Source organism: Amblyraja radiata, chromosome 20 (assembly GCF_010909765.2).
Source record: "Amblyraja radiata isolate CabotCenter1 chromosome 20, sAmbRad1.1.pri, whole genome shotgun sequence".
Taxonomy (NCBI): domain Eukaryota; kingdom Metazoa; phylum Chordata; class Chondrichthyes; order Rajiformes; family Rajidae; genus Amblyraja; species Amblyraja radiata.
In genome coordinates, this window is record NC_045975.1 from 17,670,638 (window position 1) to 17,693,258 (window position 22,621).

Sequence of the window (22,621 nt, forward strand, 5' to 3'; positions counted from 1 at the left end):
CCAGGCAGCTAAAGGCCATCTCTGGATTAGTTAATGTCATTTACTGATAACAAGGTGGAAATTCTTTCTTATTGAACAAAAGTTTAAATAAACTGATTTAACAAAAGATGCCGTTTGGTCAAATGTGACTATTATTATATTGTAAATTGCACAAGTTTCTCAGAATACAATAAAACACAACACATTGAAAAGCAATAAACCCTGTTGTATAATGGGTCATAAGGAATAGGAGTAGAATTAGGCCATTCGGCCCATCAAGTCTATTCTGTCATTCAATCATGGCTGATCTATCTCTCCCTCCCAACCGCATTCTCATGCCTTCTCCCCATAACCTCTGACACCTGTACTAATCAAGAATCTATTTATCTCTGCCTTACAAATATCCACAGACTTGACATCCACAGCCTTCTGTGACAAAGAATTCCACAGATTCACCACCCTCTGACTAAATACATTTCTCATCTCCTTCCTAAAAGAGCGCCCTTTAATTCTGAGGCTATGACCTCTAGTCCTAGACTCTCCCACTCATGGAAACATCCTCTCCACATCCACTCTATCCAACCCTTTCACTATTCTGTATGTTCCAATTAGGCCCCCCCTCATTCTTCTAAACTCCAGCGAGTCCAGTCCCAGTGCCGACAAACGCTCATCATAGGTTAACCTACTCATTCCTGGGATCATTCGTGTAAACCTCCTCTGAACCCTCTCAAGAGTCAGCACGTCCTTCCTCAGATATGGTGCCCAAAATTGCTCACAAAATACCAAATGCAGCCTTACCAGTGCCTTATAGAGCCTCAACATTACATCCCTGTTTTTGTATACAAGCCCTCTTGAAATAAATGCAAGCATTGAGTTTGCTTTCTTTATTACCAATGGGAACCCATGTTTAAATGATATTTAAATATTATTTGATCTTGAACAATTTCATAAGGTTACCGTCACTATTTCTTTGCTTTAGTGCCTTGAATGCTGCATTCCAAGGGATATGGGGAGAAGGCAGGAGAATGGGGTTGAGAGGGATAGATCAGCTATGATTGAATGGTAGAGTAGACTCGTTGGGTTGAATGGTCTAATTCTGCACCTATGACTTTTGAACCTATGAACATATTTGACGCTCAGATGAATTACTAAAGAAACAGATAGCAAAATAAATTCTGGTGCTCTGCTTGTAAAACAACAATTATTAAATCAATGGTGCTAATGTGGTACAGAAAAAAATATGATAATCATGCTTGAACTGCGACTTTTTGAAATCTACACAATAAATTTAATTCATCACGAGCACTAATATGTACAATTCTATGAAAAGTATAAGGTAACAAAAAGTCCAAAAGTGAAGTGATCATCAAAATATAAGTTAATAAATTATTTGTTTAAGAAGGAACTGCTGATGCTGGAAAATCGAAGGTACATAAAAATGCTGGAGAAACTCAGCGGGTGCAGCAGCATCTATGGAGCGAAGGAGATAGGCAACATTTCGGGCCGAAACCCTTCTTCAGACTTGCAAGTTAATAAATTATATCTCAACATAAGTTAATAAATGAATCTCAACATTTGTGTTCATTCCGATGCCCCACTTGCCTTGGAGATATGTCCTGAAGATTATTTTGTAATGGTCTCCAGCTCTAGTTGTTGTTTTAGTTTTCTAACTTTGCTCAAAGTATTTTCATGTGTTTAGTAATGCAAGTCATAGTACGGGCATGTAGGTTTTACATTCTCTGCAAACCAAAATCATTCAGGCATAGTAACAAATTCTGCTGCCAAATCCTAATTTGGGTAAACTCACATTCAGCACGTGACCTATCCAGCTCACATATATATACACATATATCCTATATATGTGATTTCTGATCCAGCGATGTCTCAATTTTAAATTTCTGATCCCATCTTCCAAATCCCTTCTTGGCTGCACATTCCATATTCCTGCAACCCCTCCAGTAAAACAATATCCCAAAGTGACCTAAAAGCTTGTGCATGCTTAAAACTCCAGCGTCGCTGATTTTAATTCTTTCATCATTCACGGCTTGCTTTTAAGATCTGGAATCCCCTCGTGAACACATCTGCCAAGCTTTGGACACCCAAGATAATGGCTTGTGTTAGTAGAAGCTTTTCTATAAAGGAGTTTGGAATAGTTAATTTAATTAAAGTTGTGTAGGAAGGAGCTGCAGATGCTAGTTTAGACCAAAGATAGACACAAAAAGCTGGAGTAACTCAGCGGAACATGTAGCATCTCTGCAGAGAAGGAATGGGTGATGTTTCGGTCGAGACCCTTCTTCGGACAATTAAATTTGTCCTGTTGCACTGTACCATTTCTACTTCTACATTAATAACAATAATTTGAAATATTACAACACCATTGACATACCAGTTCAATTCCAAAAATATTGATGCTGAGCCACAGAAAGAAATGTTAAGGAAGATGACTAAAGGCTTGATCGAAAAGGTTGGTCTTAGCAAGCAGCTTGAAGAAACAGAGATCAAAACATAGAAAAATAAAGGGGCTGCCCCACTGCGGCGACCTAATCCACGAGTTAAGAAGAGTGCCTTCGACCTTCAAGCTCGAGGGCACTCGCCTGGAAAACCGCGAGCTGGATCGACCGACCGCACACACACACACACACAAACACAAACACATCGCAAAGTCGGGGGCCAGGGAAAGCGGGAGGGCGCTGTCTGAAATTCACACCTGCGAAGAAGAGGATGATAAAAGACGGCTGCACAGTGTACAGTCCTTTAGAGAGCGCGGGGGGGGGGGGGGGGGGGGGGGGAGAGAGAAGGGGAGGGAAGGGGAGGGAAGGGGAGAGAAGGCGAGAGAAGGCGAGAGAAGGTGAGAGAAGGGGAGAGAAGGGGAGAGAAGGGGAGAGAAGGGGGAGAGAAGGAGTGGAGACACTTTTAAGAAGTATAATAAAGCTTAGCGGGCATTTAACCTACTGGTCGGTTTTCTTTGGTCCTGAAAACTCCAATGAGCCAATCAAAATGCCCGGTCAGCGAAGGAGATTGCCTACGGCTGCCCTTGACTGCCTGTAATTAAATAGCGACCCCACTCCACTGCACTACTAGTTAAAAAGAACCATGCCGATCAAATTTTAATCGTGGAAAAATTTTCAACATGCTGAAATATTTTCCGCGACCTAGCGGAGGCCGCAAGTTTGCAGGAACTTTCCTCGAGCATGAAGGAGAGTTCCAATGACCTCAGAGGACCTCCTAGGACCACATATCGGCCATGTTGCGAGTTTGATTCGAGGGCAAACTCTTCTAAACTCGCAGATTAGGTCGCCGCAGTGGGACAGCCCCTTAAGAGGAGGAGTTGGATATTTGGTTCATCCAGCCTTCTGTAGCAATCAGTACAAGCACAAGTGATTGGAAACATAGAAACAGAAATAGAGAAATATAGGTGCAGGAGTAGGCCATTCGGCCCTTTGAGCCAACTACATTACTACATTACTACAGTACTCCATTCAATATGATCATGGCTGATCATCTAAAATCAGTACCCCGTTCCTGCTTTTTCCACATATCTCTTGATTCCTTTCGCCATAAGAGCCAAATATAACTCTCCCTTGAAAATTAACCATCATAAAGATGACACCATCATGGAGATGTACAGCACAGAAATGGGCCTTTCAGCCTACCACAACCACACTCACCTTTTTGCCCATCTACATTAACCCTGTGTACCCAACTCTGTATTTTAGTACCATATTCCTGTATCTTGATCAGTCTTGTGTCTATAAATCTATCTTCTTACATATATTTAGTATATCATGATATATCAATGCCTTCTGTGGATGAAAATACCACCTGAGTGAAGAACTTTCTCATCGCATTCCTGAATCATTTACCTCATATTTTGAGTCTGTGACCCCTGGTCTCCCACTGACCCATTGGAAACAGCCACACTGAATCCCATCTGTCAAGCCCAGTTAATTTCAATAAGATCTTCTCTCATTCTACTGAATGCCAGCAAATGTAAGCCTAATTAAACCAATCCTTCTTGATATCACGGGAATAGGTTTAGTGAACCTCTGTTACACTGCCTTTATGGTGAGAATATTGTTTCTGAAGAGTGGAGTGCACTCCAAAGACGTACAGGTATGTAGGTAAATTGGCTTTGTATAAATGTAAATTGTCCCTAATGTGTGTAGCATCGTGTTAATAGTGCGGAGTGGACTCGATGGGCCGAAGGGCCTGTTTCTGCTCGGTTTCTCTAAAACTAAACCGAGAAACCAGAACTGTATGCAGTACTCCAGGTGTGTGCTCAGTAAGGTTCTACATAATAGTAGCTAGACTCCTTGTTCCTGTACACAAAACCTCAAAGCCATTGAAAGCCAACTCACCATTTGTCTTAACTGCTTGCTACACCTGCTTATTTGCTTTCATCGGCAGGTGTACAAGATCACCCAGATTCCTTTGCGCATCAACACTTACATAGTACTCTATATATATAGTGCCTTTATGTTTTTTCCTACCAAAGGGAATAACTTCACATTTTTCCACAATGCCGTTGTGTTACATTTGCTGCATTCCTATTTGTTTGAGCAATTTCAAAATCTGTAGAATTTTGCAAGGTGGTAAGTAGACAACAACAAGAAGAGGTGGTGATGTTTAGGGATCGAATTCCAGAGCCAAGAGATTTTGATGCAGAGGCATTACTGCAAATTAGGATGAGATTCATATTTGGGATGTGCAAGAGCCGGGAATTGTAGGAACCAGATATCTTAAAGCATTGTAGGTCTGGAAGGTTTGAATGCAAGGATGATTTTTTTTTAATCGAGACATTCAATGAACACAGAACTGATGCATTAAGATGATTTGGTACATTTCAGGACAAAAGCAGCAAGTTTTCAAATTTACAACATATCAAAAATACTAAGCTGGCCAAATGGATTGGAATGATCAGGTCATAAGAGACATATGAATAAGGGTTTCAATGGTAGGCTAACTGAGATTAGGAACCAGGCATGCGGGCAGAAATTCCAGGAGAGAGATAAGGTCAATGGCCAGAGGTTAGAGCATATTGTAAAGACCAAACTTCAAACTACACGATATTTAGTGAGAAGACATTTCCGCATATATACATTATGTTGGACAGGCTTGGGTCCAGAGGTCCAACAGAAATCTTGCAAGCCAGTGAACAGGAGGTTCGTGGAAAAGCATAGAAGGTCACTAGCTGATGCCATGGCATGTCTAGACCATCCTTGACCTAACAACCAATCCCCAATGGAGCGAAGAACAGAGGAGAGCACAAGGACAGTGCAGTCATCTAATGCTGGAAGAACATTGAAGACTTCACAGCCTTTGATGTGAATGTCCTTCTCTTCATTCTACAGAATGTTATTTATTACAATCTCAATATTATTGTTAACCCAACCAGAGGTTGACAAGTTGAAAAATAACAAACTCTTTCAAACAGATGAAAGCCCTGCTGTGATAAAGTATCGCCAACCTGAAACATCAGCTCTGCTTCTCTTTCCATGGATGTCTCCTGGTTATTAAGTGTTTCCAGCATTGTAATATCAAGGTCATAACAAATTCAGTAATTTGGCTGAACAACAAACTATTCTCGGAAGCATACTAAATAAAGATTCGAAAGCCAAGGTATTACTGTACACACCACACAGCAGCATCCCCAAAAGTTAGAATCAATAAAGAGATAATGTTGGAACACTGATAAAAAAAATTCAAACCATATCTTAAGATGAGTGATATTCAACAAATTCACCAAATCATTGATATGGAACCTGAACAGAAGTGGCCCTAGCACCAACTCCTGCGGAACACTAGTTACTAGCAGCCAAGCAGAAAAAGCCCCCTCTATTGCTATTCTTTGCCTTCTGCCATCCAGCCAACCTGTTACCCATCATCTTCCCTCTGATACCATGGGCTCTCATCTTCTTTAGCAGGCTCACATGCAGCACCTTATCAAAGGACTTCTGAAAATCCAAGCAAATAACACCCACTGACTCTCCTTTGTCTATCCTGCTATTTACTTCCTCAAAAAATTCCAACAAATTCATCCCTTTCACAAAACCATGCTGACTTAGTCCTATGTTATTATGAGCTTCTACGTACTCAGGGCAGTCACGGTGGCGCAGTGGTAAAGTTGCTGCCTGATCCCTATTGTGTGTAGGGTAGTGTTTCTGTGCGGGGATCGCTAGTCGGCACGGACCTGGTGGGCCAAAGGGCCTGTTTCCCTAAACAAAACTAAACTAAGCCTCATCCTTTATAATGGACTCTAAAAGCTTACCAACCACTGAATTCAGGCTCACCGGCCTATAGATTCCAGTCTTCTGCTTCACTTCATTCTTGAACAGCAGAGTAATAGTTGCAATTTTCTAATCATCTGGAACCACTCGTGATTCTTGAAAGATCACAACAAATGCCTCCACAATCTCTAAAGCCACCACTTTCAGAACACTGCGGTGAAGTCCATCCGGTTCAGGTGACTTATCCCCTTTCTGCTTCCCAAGCACCTCCTCCCCCCCCCCCCCCCCCCCCCCCCCCCCCCCCCCCCCGCTGCGCCACCGTGACTGCCCTGTAGGAGGGGAGTCAAATGGGATAGTCAAGGACGGAGTTAAAGGGAAAGAGAGTAAAGGGATTGTTAATGACCCCAGAATTAATGGGAAAGGAAGCTCACAAAGGGATAGGAGGGTATGACCAAGTGTAATATGGATCGTCGTGAAAGGTGAGATGCGTAAGGAATTAAAAGTATTGCATATGAATGCGCGAAGTATAAGAAGTAAGGTGGATGAGCTTGAGGCTCAGTTAGAGGTTGACATTGTGGGGATTACTGAGACGTGGCTGCAGGAGGATCGGGATGGGAACTTAATATTCAGGATTATACATCCTATAGAAAGGACAGGGCAGGTGGGCAGAGGAGGTGGGGGGGTAGCTCTGCTGGTGAGGGGTGGAATTCAGTGCGAGGGAAGACATAGAGACTGACGAAATAGAGTCACTGTGGATAGAGTTGAGGAATTGTAAAGGCAATAAGACACTATTTGGTGTTATCTACAGACCCCCAAATAGTAGCCCAGTAGCCCATGAGACCTGGGTGTCATGGTACACCAGTCATTAAAAGTAGGCATGCAGGTGCAGCAGGCAGTGAAGAAGGCGAATGGTATGTTAGCATTCATAGCAAAAGGATTTGAGTATAGGAGCAGGGAGGTTCTACTGCAGTTGTACAGGGTCTTGGTGAGACCACACCTGGAGTATTGCGTACAGTTTTGGTCTCCTAATCTGAGGAAGGACATTCTTGCCATAGAGGGAGTACAGAGAAGGTTCACCAGACTGATTCCTGGGATGTCAGGACTTTCATATGAAGAAAGACTGGATAGACTTGGTTTGTACTCGCTAGAATTTAGAAGATTGAGGGGGGATCTTATAGAAACTTACAAAATTCTTAAGGGGTTGGACAGGCTAGATGCAGGAAGATTGTTCCCGATGTTGGGGAAGTCCAGAACAAGGGGTCACAGTTTAATAGGCCTTTCTCACGGGGCGACTTGACGCAAGAGTTAACCAGAGTTTAACATCGTGGGAACCTCGTGCGATAACAGTACGGCATTCGTGGACCACCGTGGACCACCGTGGCGCTAACGGCAGGTAATCGTGTAACTTGGTGACTCGGGAGAAAATTCAAGCAAGCTTGAATTTCTCCAAGAGTGACTTGTACACTTGTGGTTGAGCATTGCGACATTATATAAACGTAGTGACCAGTGCGATATCCGTGCGATATCCGTAATAACTCTTGCGGTTACCGTGGGAACTCCTGCGAACGGTAAACCCGGAAGTTGGACAGAGGGGGCAGAAGGTGAGTTAAAAAGGTGTTCTCAATATCCTTTATAAATGTCTGTATGTTAATATGTGTGTCTTTTCCTCTTGGGCATTACTTTGTTTCTGTTGGTGGCTCCACATTTTATGATAGCCTGAAGTGTGATAAAGCTTTTACCTCAGCAGTTTGATTGTCAGTGCTTGTTTACCTCATTGTTAAATAAATATATTTTTTACTATCAGCTTGATGTCTGCAATTCTTCATTAACACATCACTACAAGATGAATGTCTCTAATGTTATAATCCCTCTCATGCTGAAACACAAAATAGTTGAAGGGAGGTGATATAATCACATTTTCATTAAGTTTCATTTTTGAGTGTTCAGGTCCATCAATTGCTGAGCTATTTAAACGTTTGAAAGTTTCACCTCTCGGTAGAAAATAAAATAAGCCAATCAGCACGGTAAATGTGAGACAAAGTCTTTATTCCTATTTGACAATATAAAAAGACGACTTCTTGCACATATTGAGAGAAGGTGCATCACACCAAACATTTGTCTATAAAAGGGCCTCGCAAACACGAAAATCAACAAATGAGGCACGCTAGATTATTTTAAACACATTATATTCATTAACCTCCGCAACAAGCCTAAACTCAGGCATTAAAAGGGACAATGCAATGTGCTAAATGGCAGGTTTTGCGGACGAACATCTTATAGGAAGCACTTTTCAGAGGACAACACTAGAAAGTCACCTTATTTGCTATGCATTTCTGCTAACATGCAGTAGTGTTCCTGTGGTTGGCTACCCATCAATATAGCTGTCCTGCCACGGCACACTCCCCAATTGTGAATTGTAGTAAGCGCAGAGATGGCCTCTTTGCTCTTTCACACCCAGTGAGACTTCCTCTTAATTCTCATTTTAATTAATCTCTCCCTTCTGCCTTCACGCAAGCGTCCTCGATGCACATAGTGGGCTGCTGCATACAGCGCGTCAATGAAAAAAACCACCATCCTGTACTCGAAACTACTTAGTATAGGCTTGTCTCCAAATGAGCCAATTCAACCAAGGGAGGATATTTATAGTGTGTGAAAAAAAAGTGACATCATTTGTGCCACGTGTAGTTCACAATGTTGATTCAAGATTTAACGGGAAAGCTCGGGAGACGGACAAGTCACTCGCACAAATAACTGAAATGCCGAGTACCGTGGGAACTCTTTATCTACCCCCCGTTATATAGTGTGATATCGTGCTAGACCACGACCACTTCACTCTGGTTACATCTTGCGTCAAGTCGCTCCGTGAGAAAGCGCTTTAAGGATAAGGGGGAAATCTTTTAGGACCGAGATGAAGAAAACATTTTTCACACAAAGAGTGGTGAATCTCTGGAATTCTCTGCCACAGAAGGTAGTTGAGGCCAGTTCATTGGCTATATTTAAGAGGGAGTTGGATGTGGCCCTTGTGGCTAAAGGGATCAGGGGGTATGGAGAGAAGGCAGGTACGGGATACTGAGTTGGATGATCAGCCATGATCATATCGAATGGCGGTGCAGGCTCGAAGGGCCGAATGGCCTACTCCTGCACCTATTTTCTATGTTGAACCGCTGGAGGTAGTGATCATAATATGATTAGTTTTAATCTGCAATTTGAGAAGGTTAAATCGGAAATGTCAGTGATGCAGTTGAACAAAGGGGACTATGAAGGCATGAGAGAGGAGCTGGCCAAGGTAGACTGGAAAGGGATCTGAGCAGGAATGACGGTGGAACAGCAATGGCAGTAATTTTTGGGTATAATCCGGACGAGGCAGGATCATTTCATTCCAAAAAGGAAGAAAGATTCTAAGGAGAGTAGGAGGCAACCGTGGCTGACAAGAGAAGTTAGGGATAGAATAAAACTAAAAGAAAAGATGTATAACACAGCAAAGAGTAGCCGGAAGTCAGAGGATTGGGAAACTTTCATAGGACAACTGAAGGAAACAAAACGGGCAATATGGGCTGAAAAGATGAAGTACGAAGGGAAGCTGGCCAGGAATATAAAGAAGGACCGTAAAAGCTTCTTTAGATATGTTAAGGGAAAAAGAGTAACAAATTCAAATGTGGGTCCCTTGAAGGCAGACACGGGTGAAATTATTATGGGCAACAAGGAAATGGCAGAAGAGTTGAACAGATACTTCGGATCTGTCTTCACTAAGGAAGACACAAACAATCTCCCAGATGTACTGGAGGACATAGGATCTAAGGGGGTAGAAGAACTGAAATAAATTTTCATGATGCGAGAAATAGTATTGGATTCTCAGGGAGGTGGCTCTAGAAATGGTGGATGCATTGGTGATTATTTTCCAATGTTCAATCGATTCAGGATCAGTTTCTGTGGATTGGAGGATAGCTAATGTTATCCCACTTTTCAAGAAAGGAGCAAGAGAGAAAACGGGGAATTACAGACCAGCTAGCCTGACTTCGGTGGTGGGAAAGACGCTGGAGTCCATTATTAAAGAGGTAATCATGGGGCATTTGGATAGCATTAAAAGGATTAGTCCAAAGCAACATGGATTTATGAAAGGGAAATCATGCTTAACTAATCTTCTGGAATTTTCTGAGGATGTGACAAGCAAAATGGATGAAGGGGTGCCAGTGGATGTAGTGTATCTAGACTTTCAGAAAGCCTTTGATAAGGTACCACACAGGAGACTGGTAACTAAAATTAGAGCACATGGTATTGGAGGTAGGGACATGGAGAGAAAATTTGTCGGCAGACAGGAAGCTAAGAATAGGAGTGAATGGGTCATTTTCAGAATGGCAGGCAGTGGCGAGTGGAGTGCCGCAAGGCTTGGTGTTGGGGCCGCAACTGTTTACCATATATATTAATGATTTGGAAGAAGGAATTAGCAGAAACACTAGCATGTTTGCGGATGACACAAAACTGGGTGGCAGTGTGAACTGTGAAGAGGATGTTCGGAGGTGGCAGGGTGACCAGGACAGGTTGAGTGAGTGGGCAGATACGTGGCAGATGCAGTATAATATAGATAAATGTGAGGTTATCCACTTTGGCGGCAAAAATAAAGGGGCAGATTGTTATCTCAATGGGGTTAGGTTAGGCAAGGGGGAGGTGCAGCGAGTCCTGGGAGTCCTTGTACACCAGTCACTGAAAGTTGGCGTGCAGGTACAGCTGGCAGTGAAGAAAGCTAATGGAATGTTGGCCTTCATAACAAGAGGATTTCAGTATAGGAGTAAAGAGGTTCTTCTGAAGTTGTATAGGGCTCTGGTGAGACCACATCTGGAGTATTGTATACAGTTTTGGTCTCCGAATTTGAGGAAGGACATCCTTGTGATTGAGGCAGTGCAGCGTAGGTTCACGAGATTGATCCCTGGGATGGCGGGACTGTCATATGAGGAAAGATTGAAAAGACTAGGCTTGTATTCACTGGAGTTTAGAAGGATGAAGGGGATCTTATAGAAACATATAAAATTATAAAAGGACTGGACAAGCTAGATGCAGGAAAAATGTTCCCAATGTTGGGCGAGTCCAGAACCAGGGGCCACAGTCTTAGAATAAAGGGGAAGCCATTTAAGACTGAGGTGAGAAAAAACTTTTTCACCCAGAGAGTTGTGAATTTGTGGAATTCCCTGCCACAGAGGGCAGTGGAGGCCAAGTCACTGGATGGATTTAAGAGAGAGTTAGATAGAGCTCTAGGGGCTAGTGGAATCAAGGGATATGGGGAGAAGGCAGGCACGGGTTATTGATTGGGGAAGATCAGCCATGATCACAATGAATGGCGGTGCTGGCTCGAAGGGCCGAATGGCCTCCTCCTACACCTATTTTTTATGTTTCTATGTAGACCAGGCATGAGTGAAACATATGAGTTTTTCCAACTTTCTAATCTAATAGTTTCAAGGCTTTCACTATTGAGGTCAATCTTTTTTTAATGCAATTGTCTGAATTGCAGGACCAGTAATTTAATTAGCACACTCCCAATCCTAACTGCAGAATTTTGACTCAAAGGAACAAAGAGGGAGAACATACATCCTTCATGTTCCTCCCACTTGTAGTCAGTGTCAAACAATCTAAACTGTGATGTTCAAAATGAATGCTCGAAGACACTCAAAAAACATTAGTGCAAGCGCTCAGCTTTTGTGCCCATTGGCATGGGAGGAGCATTCTTACAGGATTTATGGACAAATCACTGCCCTCCTGGAAGCTTCTCATGTCTCTTGCACCCGCCGCCGTATAGTTGTCTTCTTTCCCAAACTCTGGTGTTGGATCGAACCAATTTCTTGTCGTCAGAGCCAGAAAGCAGCAGGAAGGTGGTTGAACGGCAATTATCTCTCATCGGTGTCAGCTAAATGAGGCTCTATGCAGGACATGAGATGTAAGCCCTCAGCCAGTTCCAGTAGACTGATGTAAAGACCTCCCACTGGTTTTAAAAATCAAATTTCTATATCACAAAACATCATTTGAATTTCAGTAATAAAATAATGGTGAGTATTACATAGAAAACATAGAACATAGAAATTAGGTGCAGGAGTAGGCCATTTGGCCCTTCGAGCCTGCACCGCCATTCAATATGATCATGGCTGACCATCCAACTCAGTATCCCGTACCTGCCTTCTCTCCACACCCTCTGATCCCCTTAGCCACAAGGGCCACATCTAACTCCCTCTTAAATATAGCCAATGAACTGGCCTCGACTACCCTCTGTGGCAGGGAGTTCCAGAGATTCACCACTCTCTGTGTGAAAAAAGTTCTTCTCATCTCGGTTTTAAAGGATTTCCCCCTTATCCTTAAGCTGTGACCCCTTGTCCTGGACTTCCCCAACATCGGGAGCAATCTTCCTGCATCTAGCCTGTCCAACCCCTTAAGAATTTTGTAAGTTTCTATAAGATCCCCTCTCAATCTCCTAAATTCTAGAGAGTATAAACCAAGTCTATCCAGTCTTTCTTCATAAGACAGTCCTGACATCCCAGGAATCAGTCTGGTGAACCTTCTCTGCACTCCCTCTATGGCAATAATGTCCTTCCTCAGATTTGGAGACCAAAACTGTACGCAATACTCCAGGTGTGGTCTCACCAAGACCCTGTACAACTGCAGTAGAACCTCCCTGCTCCTATACTCAAATCCTTTTGCTATGAAAGCTAACATACCATTCGCTTTCTTCACTGCCTGCTGCACCTGCATGCCCACTTTCAATGACTGGTGTACCATGACACCGAGGTCTCGCTGCATCTCCCCTTTTCCTAGTCGGCCACCATTTAGATAATAGTCTGCTTTCCTGTTTTTGCCACCAAAATGGATAACGTCACATTTATCCACATTATACTGCATCTGCCAAACATTTGCCCACTCACCCAGCCTATCCAAGTCACCTTGCAGTCTCCTAGCATCCTCCTCACAGCTAACACTGCCCCCCAGCTTAGTGTCATCCGCAAACTTGGAGATATTGCCTTCAATTCCCTCATCCAGATCATTAATATATATTGTAAATAGCTGGGGTCCCAGCACTGAGCCTTGCGGTACCCCACTAGTCACTGCCTGCCATTGTGAAAAGGACCCGTTTACTCCTACTCTTTGCTTCCTGTTTGCCAGCCAGTTCTCTATCCACATCAATACTGAACCCCCAATGCCGTGTGCTTTAAGTTTGTAAACTAATCTCTTATGTGGGACCTTGTCGAAAGCCTTCTGGAAGTCCAGATACACCACATCCACTGGTTCTCCCCTATCCACGCTACTAGTTACATCCTCGAAAAATTCTATAAGATTCGTCAGACATGATTTACCTTTTGTAAATCCATGCTGACTTTGTCCAATGATTTCACCACTTTCCAAATGTGCTGCTATCCCATCTTTAATAACTGACTCTAGCAGTTTCCCCACTACCGATGTTAGACTAACTGGTCTGTAATTCCCCGTTTTCTCTCTCCCTCCCTTCTTAAAAAGTGGGGTTACATTTGCTACCCGCCAATCCTCAGGAACTACTCCAGAATCTAAAGAGTTTTGAAAGATTATTACTAATGCATCCACTAATATTACAAATAATAAATTCACATAACCAGTGTTCAGAAATCTTGTGATCTTTATTTCTTGTTAAAAAGCAGAAACAAATTTAAGAAAATGCATTTTCAATACACAGAGTCCTCACAATGTATTCTATGGCATATGATTGTTTAACCACAACATCCTCCCCTACTGCAAAATTCAACAGGATTATAATCAAGTGCTTTTGGCTACATGCTTTATCTCTATTTCTCTCTCCATATATTCTGTTTGAAGAGCTGATTACGTCCAGAATTTCCTGTATTTTATTAGCTGCTTAACATCTTGACATGACCTTTAAATAAATAGGTGTTGTGATCAAGCATAAACCTCATGGAGAATACTGTCTTTAATCATTCTCATTGAAACCATTGAATTTGTTTAACTTCAAAATTTGCTTTGTACAGAGTCAACTGTGTAAAATTGCGGTTCGCAATGTAATTGCATCCAAATCCCGTGACTGTTATGAGCTTGTGTAGGAAAGAACTGCAGATGCTAGTTTAAACCGAAGATAGACACAAAATGTTGGAGTAACACAGCGAGACAGGCAGCATCTCTAGAGAGAAGGAATGGGTGACTCAGTCCGAAGAAGGGTCTTGACCCAAAACATCACCCATTCCTTCTCTCTTGAGATGTCGCCTGTCCTGCTGAGTTACTCCAGCATTTTGTGTCTATCTACTGTTGTGAGTTCTGTAATATCAGAAATTAACACCAACACAATTCATTAAATTCTACATATGTCTGAATAAAAAATATTATCAATACATGATTATCCATCACTTTAACAAAATAACATTAAATTTAGCTTAAAAATACAAATTATCAGATAACCCCCCAAGTATTCTGCCCATCACCAAATTACCATATTTCAGTTAAAGACAATTTAAATCCTTGCTCTCATGCAATCAAGGAAACTTGGTTCTTCCTTAAACATTTTTTTTCTATCCTTCAATAGCCAGAGCAATAACATTACTTGTAATGGTATGCGTCCATCTTTTTGTTGCCAATATAGTACAGATGATAAACAAACACTACACATACAGACTGAAGTAGTTGCATTTAGCCAGCTTCTGTCTTTACTTTGTAGCACCAAATTAAAAAAATGAATGCACTGGTGTCTACTCTTTGGGATCTTATATTTCATTTCTGACAGAACTAAGAAAAATGAACTGGCATTGAAAAAATAAATCTCTACCATGTAAATTGTGGTCATTTGTGGCTCAATTTAACGGCATTCTGAATCAAAATCAAGTCCATGCAGCCTAATCTCATTTTGGTGACATTGCAACCTGTGATTTTTTTTTGTATTTTGATTTGGGAAATAAATTACACCTGGCCAATTTGTTTTAAAGCTTTCCAAATCACCCAAGAAACCAGTGGTATATGTTGACAGCAATTTATTTTGTCTGTAGAAAACCATGAATGTACAGCGCAGCTATGAATGGCCAAAAATCATGTGGTGACAGGTACTGATTATATCCTTTAAAAAAAAACAGTGCATGTGTGTATTGGCAAAAGTAATGCCACAATACAACAGCTACATAAAATATGAAATGACAAAATTCAAATTTCTATGTCTATAATAAATGTCAGTGACTCTCCTATGAGGTTACTCAAAAATCAAAGCAATATATTTCCATGTAGCATTAGAAATTGACCACAAAATTACTGTATATAAAATAACTAAGGAATACAAACTTGTTGCTGCCTATTTTGGACTCAGATTCAATGCCATGGAAACAGCACATGTCCATGCAAGTGACCTGTATGTTTGTAGACGACATTCCTCACAGCTGAGCTGGAATCATTATGAGGTCCTTATCAGTACTCGCTCGAGCTTTCACCAGCACCTCTCCCAATAGGAGGCATCAATTTGAGCCAAAGCCTTGGCTGCAGGAATCACAAGCTACATTTCATCTTACATTTTAATTGTTTAAAAAAAACAATCGTAAAGTTTAAAATAAAGCAAATACATTTTTTGTCAGAGAAATCAAGAAATTAGATAAAAATTCAGAAAAGCAAAATATCACAATCGACTGGCACTGCAGATCTTCGTCACTTTCTTCCCATCAATAACCATGCCATTGTTTAATTTAAAAGGTTCTCATCTGGCATTGCGAAAATTAAAAGTACTCCTTCATTTGAAGTCCTCATCTTGCCCAGTTTTCTTTCATATCAGAACAGAGAATCTAACCAATGTTCCTGCTTTATGTGATTGCCTAACAAGATCCAAACAATACTAAAATGCTCACTAATTTGTGATTACTTTCCACTTTGGCTGCAGTTGAGACATGCAGTTATCACTGGCCTTGTCCACCATAAAGTGACCATATTATTTTAATAACACTACTGGGATTTCTTCATCAACACCATCTCTGCTCCCCAGGCTTGGCCACGGCAAACCTCCAGACCATCGGCTGTTCAGCCTCCTGTGGTTAAAATTATTTAGAACCGATTTCAGCTCCAAGAACTCAATTTAAAAATTATTGGAATTATTTTCATTTATTGAATTATCTTGTCTGATTACTGCATTGTGCACTTCCATGAACCTCTGTAAATATTTTGAAGTATACAACCAGTGGTGCTTCAGTATATCTTCCAGCTCATAGCTCTTGGACTGCCTTGCATTCATCTTTCTGAAACGGCGAAAGAGTTTGTTGCCCGATTCATTGCCTTCACTTGCCCATGCACCTATTGAGCCATCTCTTTCAATGATCTCAGGGACATGAGCTAAAGTCTTATGAAGGTAGTTGGTGATCTTCCCATCATATCTGTACTTGAACTTTGTATTAAGCAGTTCTGCAAATCTCTGGGAATTAAAGCTGTACTGACAAACAAGATCCGGGCATTCTTTGAGTGGGAATGTGGATCGCCACACGGGTTTCATGAGAATGTAAAGGTGCATCAATTCCCTGAGAATCTCTCGTCTTTCTTCAGAAGGCATCAGTTCACATACTGCTTCCACAGTCTCTTCAGTCATTAGTTTCCTTGCAAAGTTTCCATTCAGCCTCATGATAGGTTTCAGGTTTACTTTTTCCCTGAAATGTTTATCAAGCATTGCCTGCAACCTTTTCCTTTCCTCCTTAGATGGACTAGGATTTTTGTGCAACTCCCCAATCTCATCCTGGAATAGCTTGTAGAATTCAGTTGCATTGCCAATGTCACAGTGCAGAGCATCTATGGAGGTCTGTGTTTCAATAAATGCTTTTGCTGCAACCCCCTTCACCCTGTCACGTAACTCTTCAGCTGTCTCCTGATATGGATTTGTGCGCCAAACTTCATAGCGCTCTAAGTTCTCTTCATGGCTTCTTGTTATGGAATGAAGGGTCAGATTTTGTGAAGCGTTGCTTCGAGTGGCATCACAGAGTGTACACACATACATCGAGCCTGATGCTTCAAGGCCTTCCATCTCACGGACCAGCTTTTCATCATAACCCGTGCCTCGAAAGATAAACTTAAAGGATCTGGGCAAATCTCCAATTTCAAGGATTAAGTCACTGCTTTTCATTGCTTCTCTTTCGGCGACTAGGGAACCCAGGATTGCCGTCATGGTTTCGTGGTCAGATTCATCGGCCAGCATCAGGCAAAGTGGCTTGCAGCACAACTCAGAATTTGGCTTTAGCTCCTCAAAGACGTTCACTTTCTCACCATTTTCATTCTCCACGCTTATAGTCATGATTGTGAAGGAATACCTCACTGCCTTCTCTGGAACTGGAGGACCACATCCATGTTTTTCACTAACATCGCCCATTCCATCGCAAGATTCTTTGATTACTACTGTAAATGGTCCACCAAAATACTCATCGATATTTTGGCATTTTAAACCTTCCAAAATATTATCCTCAAGATCTTTCAGTGTTGATACAAGTGCCACATCGTACCTAAACCGTCTTGAAATTGTTTCCATTGGATATTCGTCAACACAGTGTGGCCAACCACAAGTGCCATCTATTATCCCTACTTCAGTGTTGGTAGAGACTTGTGGTAGAGGAGGTTCCCATTCAAATGGATAATAACCCGGCAACAAGGTTTTCTCTGCACTTCGGAGTGCATGCAGCGGTTGGAAGATTTGCTTCCCGGTTGTTGCTTTGACGGTTTTATACATTTTATGATATTGACTGCAACTTAGAAAGGTACTAACCCTAATGGCAAGACAGACTGCTGGCTTCAGCCCTGATCCATGTCCTTGCATCAGAGCCTCCAGTTCATCTGCTTGCCTGTGCTCGTTACCAGCTCTCAACGCCAGCACGAACAGAGTAAGGCACACTGACCTCACATCACCACCTTCCTCCTTGTCCGCAAATGCCTTCACCTGAAGTTTGAGATATCGCAGCCGATGTTTTTGAGCCCGGCGAGTTAGAGAGAGTAAGTGTTGCCTCGGCCGGCCACCCTTGTTTGTTGGTGAGTAGGCGTGCAGCATTCTTTTCTCTTTGTGATACTTGGCATGGTTGGGATATTCGCCAAGTCTCACCTCCACTCCACAATCTGCCGCCGGACATTTTAAAACCAATGAATTGAGAACACTTACAAATGATTTTACTGGGCTTCTACACTCTGTGGGATCACAAGGAAACCTGCAAACGGGACAATATTTTCCGAGCACTGCAGTGCATTTGAGAATGCATGTTCTGCAGAAAAGATGCTTGCATGGTGATTGCACTGGGTCAGCCAGTAAATGTTCACAGACCTGGCACGACACTGACTGAATAAAGTTATTGGGATAATCGAGCATAAGGAGTTTTGTATTTAGGTGGATCTTCTTGCAGTTAACAATCTTCTTGGCCAATAGAATACTTGTCGAATTTCTTTGATCTTTTCTTTTAGTAATTCTTGATATATCAACTGCCGTTTTGGACTTCTTTGCGGCTGGTGGACTTCGTTTGAGAACTTTCCGTTTGCGAGTCCCATTTCGAAAGTTGCAAACATTGCAGAAATTGGAGTGTGGCTTCCACTGAACAATTGTGCTGATGGGAAAAAATGCATCTTCGTTAGTTGTGTTGTTGATTGTCTGAATAACAATCCGCCAGCAATTGTAGCAAAAGTGGGTGGGATGTCTGGCCTCTGAGTCCAGCCGCACATCAATATTAAATGTGTTGTGGATGAGCTCAGGCCAAAAACTATTTCCATATCCCATTTTCCTAAGAACCTCTTGTGTGACATCATCAACAGGGCCATTGACTGGGTATTTCATGTCATAGCTGTTGGTATTAAAGGAAACTCCACAAATGCGGCAGAGATTTTGTAATCTTAACATGTGATCTTCCAAAGATTTTGTTTCCATTTGCCTTTCATAGAACTTGGCCTTTGGTGGGATGACCTCTAAAGGCATGTGTTTCAGAGACTTATCTTCCAAAGTCTTCTTGTCCAAGGGCAATGTCTCCAAACATGTAGTTCCCGGTGGCTTGATTTGAGGGGGTGACATTTGCCACATTAGACCATGAACTGGCTGAACAGTTTGTGGCTCAAAAACCTTTGGCGCTGAAATCTTGGCTTTCTTTTGGACGTTTATTGTTGGCCTGGTTTCTGAATTCCTGAAATATTCAGGTATTATTTGCAGCGGCATCTCCATTTCCATCAGAAAATGGTATCTAATAGAGACATAAGAGTAATTTTGATTAAAATAGGATCACTATTCATGCCGTTTATTTAAGTTAATCTCTTTTGCACTTAATTTTAATTTATAAAAATTACATTCTCACTGCAAAGCGAACATTGTGCTTTTAATTCCAAGAGGCATAAAATTAATCTAGTCTAATTCATGAGAAAGTTAAAAGTAACTTAATCTACTTGGCACTCTGCCAGAATGTGAAACAGCCTCTTCCACACAGTCTCCCATCAGCGGATTAATGTAAAGTTGCTTCTGATGTCTTTTGATGACCAGGAAAGAACTGAAAATGTTATGCATGCGTTCAAAAATAAGAGACGGATGAACCTAGCCATTTGTCTTAACCTCAGTGATGGGAGAGATTAGCATGGGTTGTGAGATGTGAGATGGGGGGTGGGATTCAATGCAGGACTGAGGCTGGTGAGAGTCTGGTAGTCAGTATGGAAGGTGATGAAGAAAGTTCATCGGACAGAATAGACAGGTGCATGACTAGGAGCGAGGATGGACTGTTGGATTGAATTGCATATATTTTAATGTGAGAGGCCTGACAGGTTAGGAGGATGAACTCAAGGCATGGATAGGTACGTTTGACTGGGATGGTGGAGGAATTATGGAATCCTAGCTAAGGGAAGGATTGCACCGGCAACTTAATTTTACAGGGCTATTTGCCTTATGTTCTATTTGCTTTTAAATTGTTATGGATAAAGACAGGGCAGAACAAGTTAAAATTCTAAAGTGGGGCACGGCCAACTTTGATGGCATTGGACAGGAACTTGCTAAATTTGATTGAAGTAATTCGTGGGCAAAAGAATGTTTGGTAAGTGGTGTACTTCGATCCACATCCCCCCCCCCCCTGGCTCTACATTTCACTCCTTTTTCATCTAACAACTTTTGTCTCCTTTTCACTTCTACCCTTTGTTACTTACCCCTCCCATCTGCCAACCAACCACACCCCCACTTCACCTGTATCCACCTTTCACTTGTGAGGCTTTGCCCCATACCCACAGCTTTTCCAGCTTTCTTCTCCCCTATTCCAATCCATCTGCAGAAGAGTCCCGATACGAAACGTCGTCTGTCCATTCCCTTTAATATGCTGCCTGACTCATTGTGTTTCTCCAGAACATTGAATTTTGCTCATCATTCAAGATCTGCAATCTCTTGTGTCTCTTTAACAGCTGCATTTATTTGATTGGTTTGTATGTTCCACTAAAGTGACACCAATCTATAAGAGTGATCTAGCTAACAACATTTATTCAACACCCTTAGCTGTTTTGAGATAAAATTCAGAAAATATCGTTTGTGTAATGAGACAGACACCATCAGTTATTGATGTAGTCCTCAAGGGTAATCTTTTTTATTCTATTCCATAGCTGTTGACACAAAGTACTCCTGCATTGGCTGCAAGATATTATGTATTTTGTATTGTAAGCATACACCTATTGAATGTAGACAAAGGACAATTGAAGAGAATGTTGGTTGTGATTCTTTAGCACACCGTGGAATATTGCAATATTCTGCATTGATACCAGCATAAATACCAGCTAATTAGCTAGAAAAAGAATCAGGATATACAATTATGCAATTGCTTCAAATGGATTACAAAAGCAGTAAAGAATACATTGTGTCACAATATTTGTCCTGTTGTTTAACTAAAGGTTAACCCCAATACAAGAAATGTGTGGTGCTTAGTTTGAAACCCATACAAATTATTTCCTATGTATATACTTATTATACTATATCTAGAGCTACCCTGACACCAGGTAACTGAAAACAGAAATGGTGGGGTATCTTAAAGATTTTCTTGCCCTTTTTTAAGAAGTGCAATTTCAAAACATTAACAACATCAATCCACCATGTTAGAGGTTAATGTTAATGAGTCTGGACTTAATAAAATCTTGAAACACTGAAGATAAACGTATTGCCAAATAGTTATCAACTGTGTAGGTTAATTGGCCTCTATAAATTGCCCCTAATGTGTAGGAAGTGTGTAGAATGAGAAAGTAGAATAACATACAACTAGTGTGTAATCGGTGATCAGTGTAGACCCAGAGGGCCGAAGGTCCTGTTTCAATGCTATATATCTAAACTAAATTAGAGTAAATGTTAATATTAAATTATATTTTTTGTGAAAGGATGTTAGTAAAACAAAACCAAATTTATGAATAGTTCCCTCTACTTTCTCAAAGATCAGTCATTTGGTGGAAATTTCACTGAAATCAACCCCACTATTTCACAAAGACAATCCAATTCTCCATTAACTGGGGGATACTCCCTGCCAACTCTTCTCATTTTTGTCAGAGTTCCTTCTAAAGTAAGATATAATATAAACTGAAACATAATCTAAAATCCAGCAATGTTTAGGAAAGTAGTGAAATAAACACCTCAATACAATTATTTCATACATATTCTAATTTTAATATATTTAAATAAAAATCACATTAATATTATATAAATTAAACTGACTGTGTGAAATTGTTTACACTCTTATTGATTTTTATTTCAATATTTTCAACAATGTTATTATTCTTTTAGCTTGTTGCAATATGTTCAGAAGCTAAATGTCATGGTGGCCATCACATTTTTATTATTTTACATTAAAATATATATTATAATAGAGCCATTTCTTACCTTTCTCTTGCAGATGGTGTTTTTCACAGAGGTCTTCCACCTGTTTCAGATTATGAAGCTAACTCTGCAATAAACAGGAACACTCTCTCCTCTTCAGGCTTATAGTTTGGCACCTGATGTGGTGGCCTGCCTCTCTGACATGCCACTCACAAACTAGTGGTCAGACTTAACCACATTCTCAAACTGTGAATGTTTTGTTGCATGATGTTTTCTAACATAATAAATTAAGTGGTGCTTTACATGGCCCGTAGTGTCTTTATTTGTATTTCTTATTTAATTGTATTTATCCTTTTTTATTCTTATACTATACTGATGGTGAATCTGTGGAATTCTTTGCCACAGAAGGCTGTAGAGACCAAGTCAGGGGATATTTTTAAGGCAGAGATAGATAGATTCTCAATTAGTACAGGTGTCAGAGGTTATGGGGAGAAGGCAGGAGAATGGGGTTAGGAGGGAGAGATAGATCAGCCATGGTGGAGTAGACTTGATGCGCCGAATGGCCTAATTCTACTCCTATTCCTTATGACTGGCAATAAATCATAGAGTCACAGAGTCATGGAGCAAGGAAACAAGCTCTTCAGCCCAACATCCATTC

General features: G+C 41.3%; 1 protein-coding gene across 1 annotated transcript; it reads right to left on the minus strand.

Annotated features, from left to right (window-relative positions):
• Positions 1-15,779: 15,779 nt before the first annotated feature.
• rag1 (recombination activating 1) lies at positions 15,780-19,377 on the minus strand. Its single transcript, XM_033038895.1, has one exon. The coding sequence runs from the start codon at positions 19,366-19,368 to the stop codon at positions 16,270-16,272; it is 3,099 nt and encodes a 1,032-aa protein (XP_032894786.1). The 5' UTR covers positions 19,369-19,377; the 3' UTR covers positions 15,780-16,269.
• Positions 19,378-22,621: the final 3,244 nt, after the last annotated feature.

Excerpts from the sequence above, each read along its gene's own strand:
- rag1 (XM_033038895.1), bottom strand. The coding sequence starts at position 19,368 with ATGGAAATGGAGATGCCGCTGCAAATAATACCTGAATATTTCAGGAAT.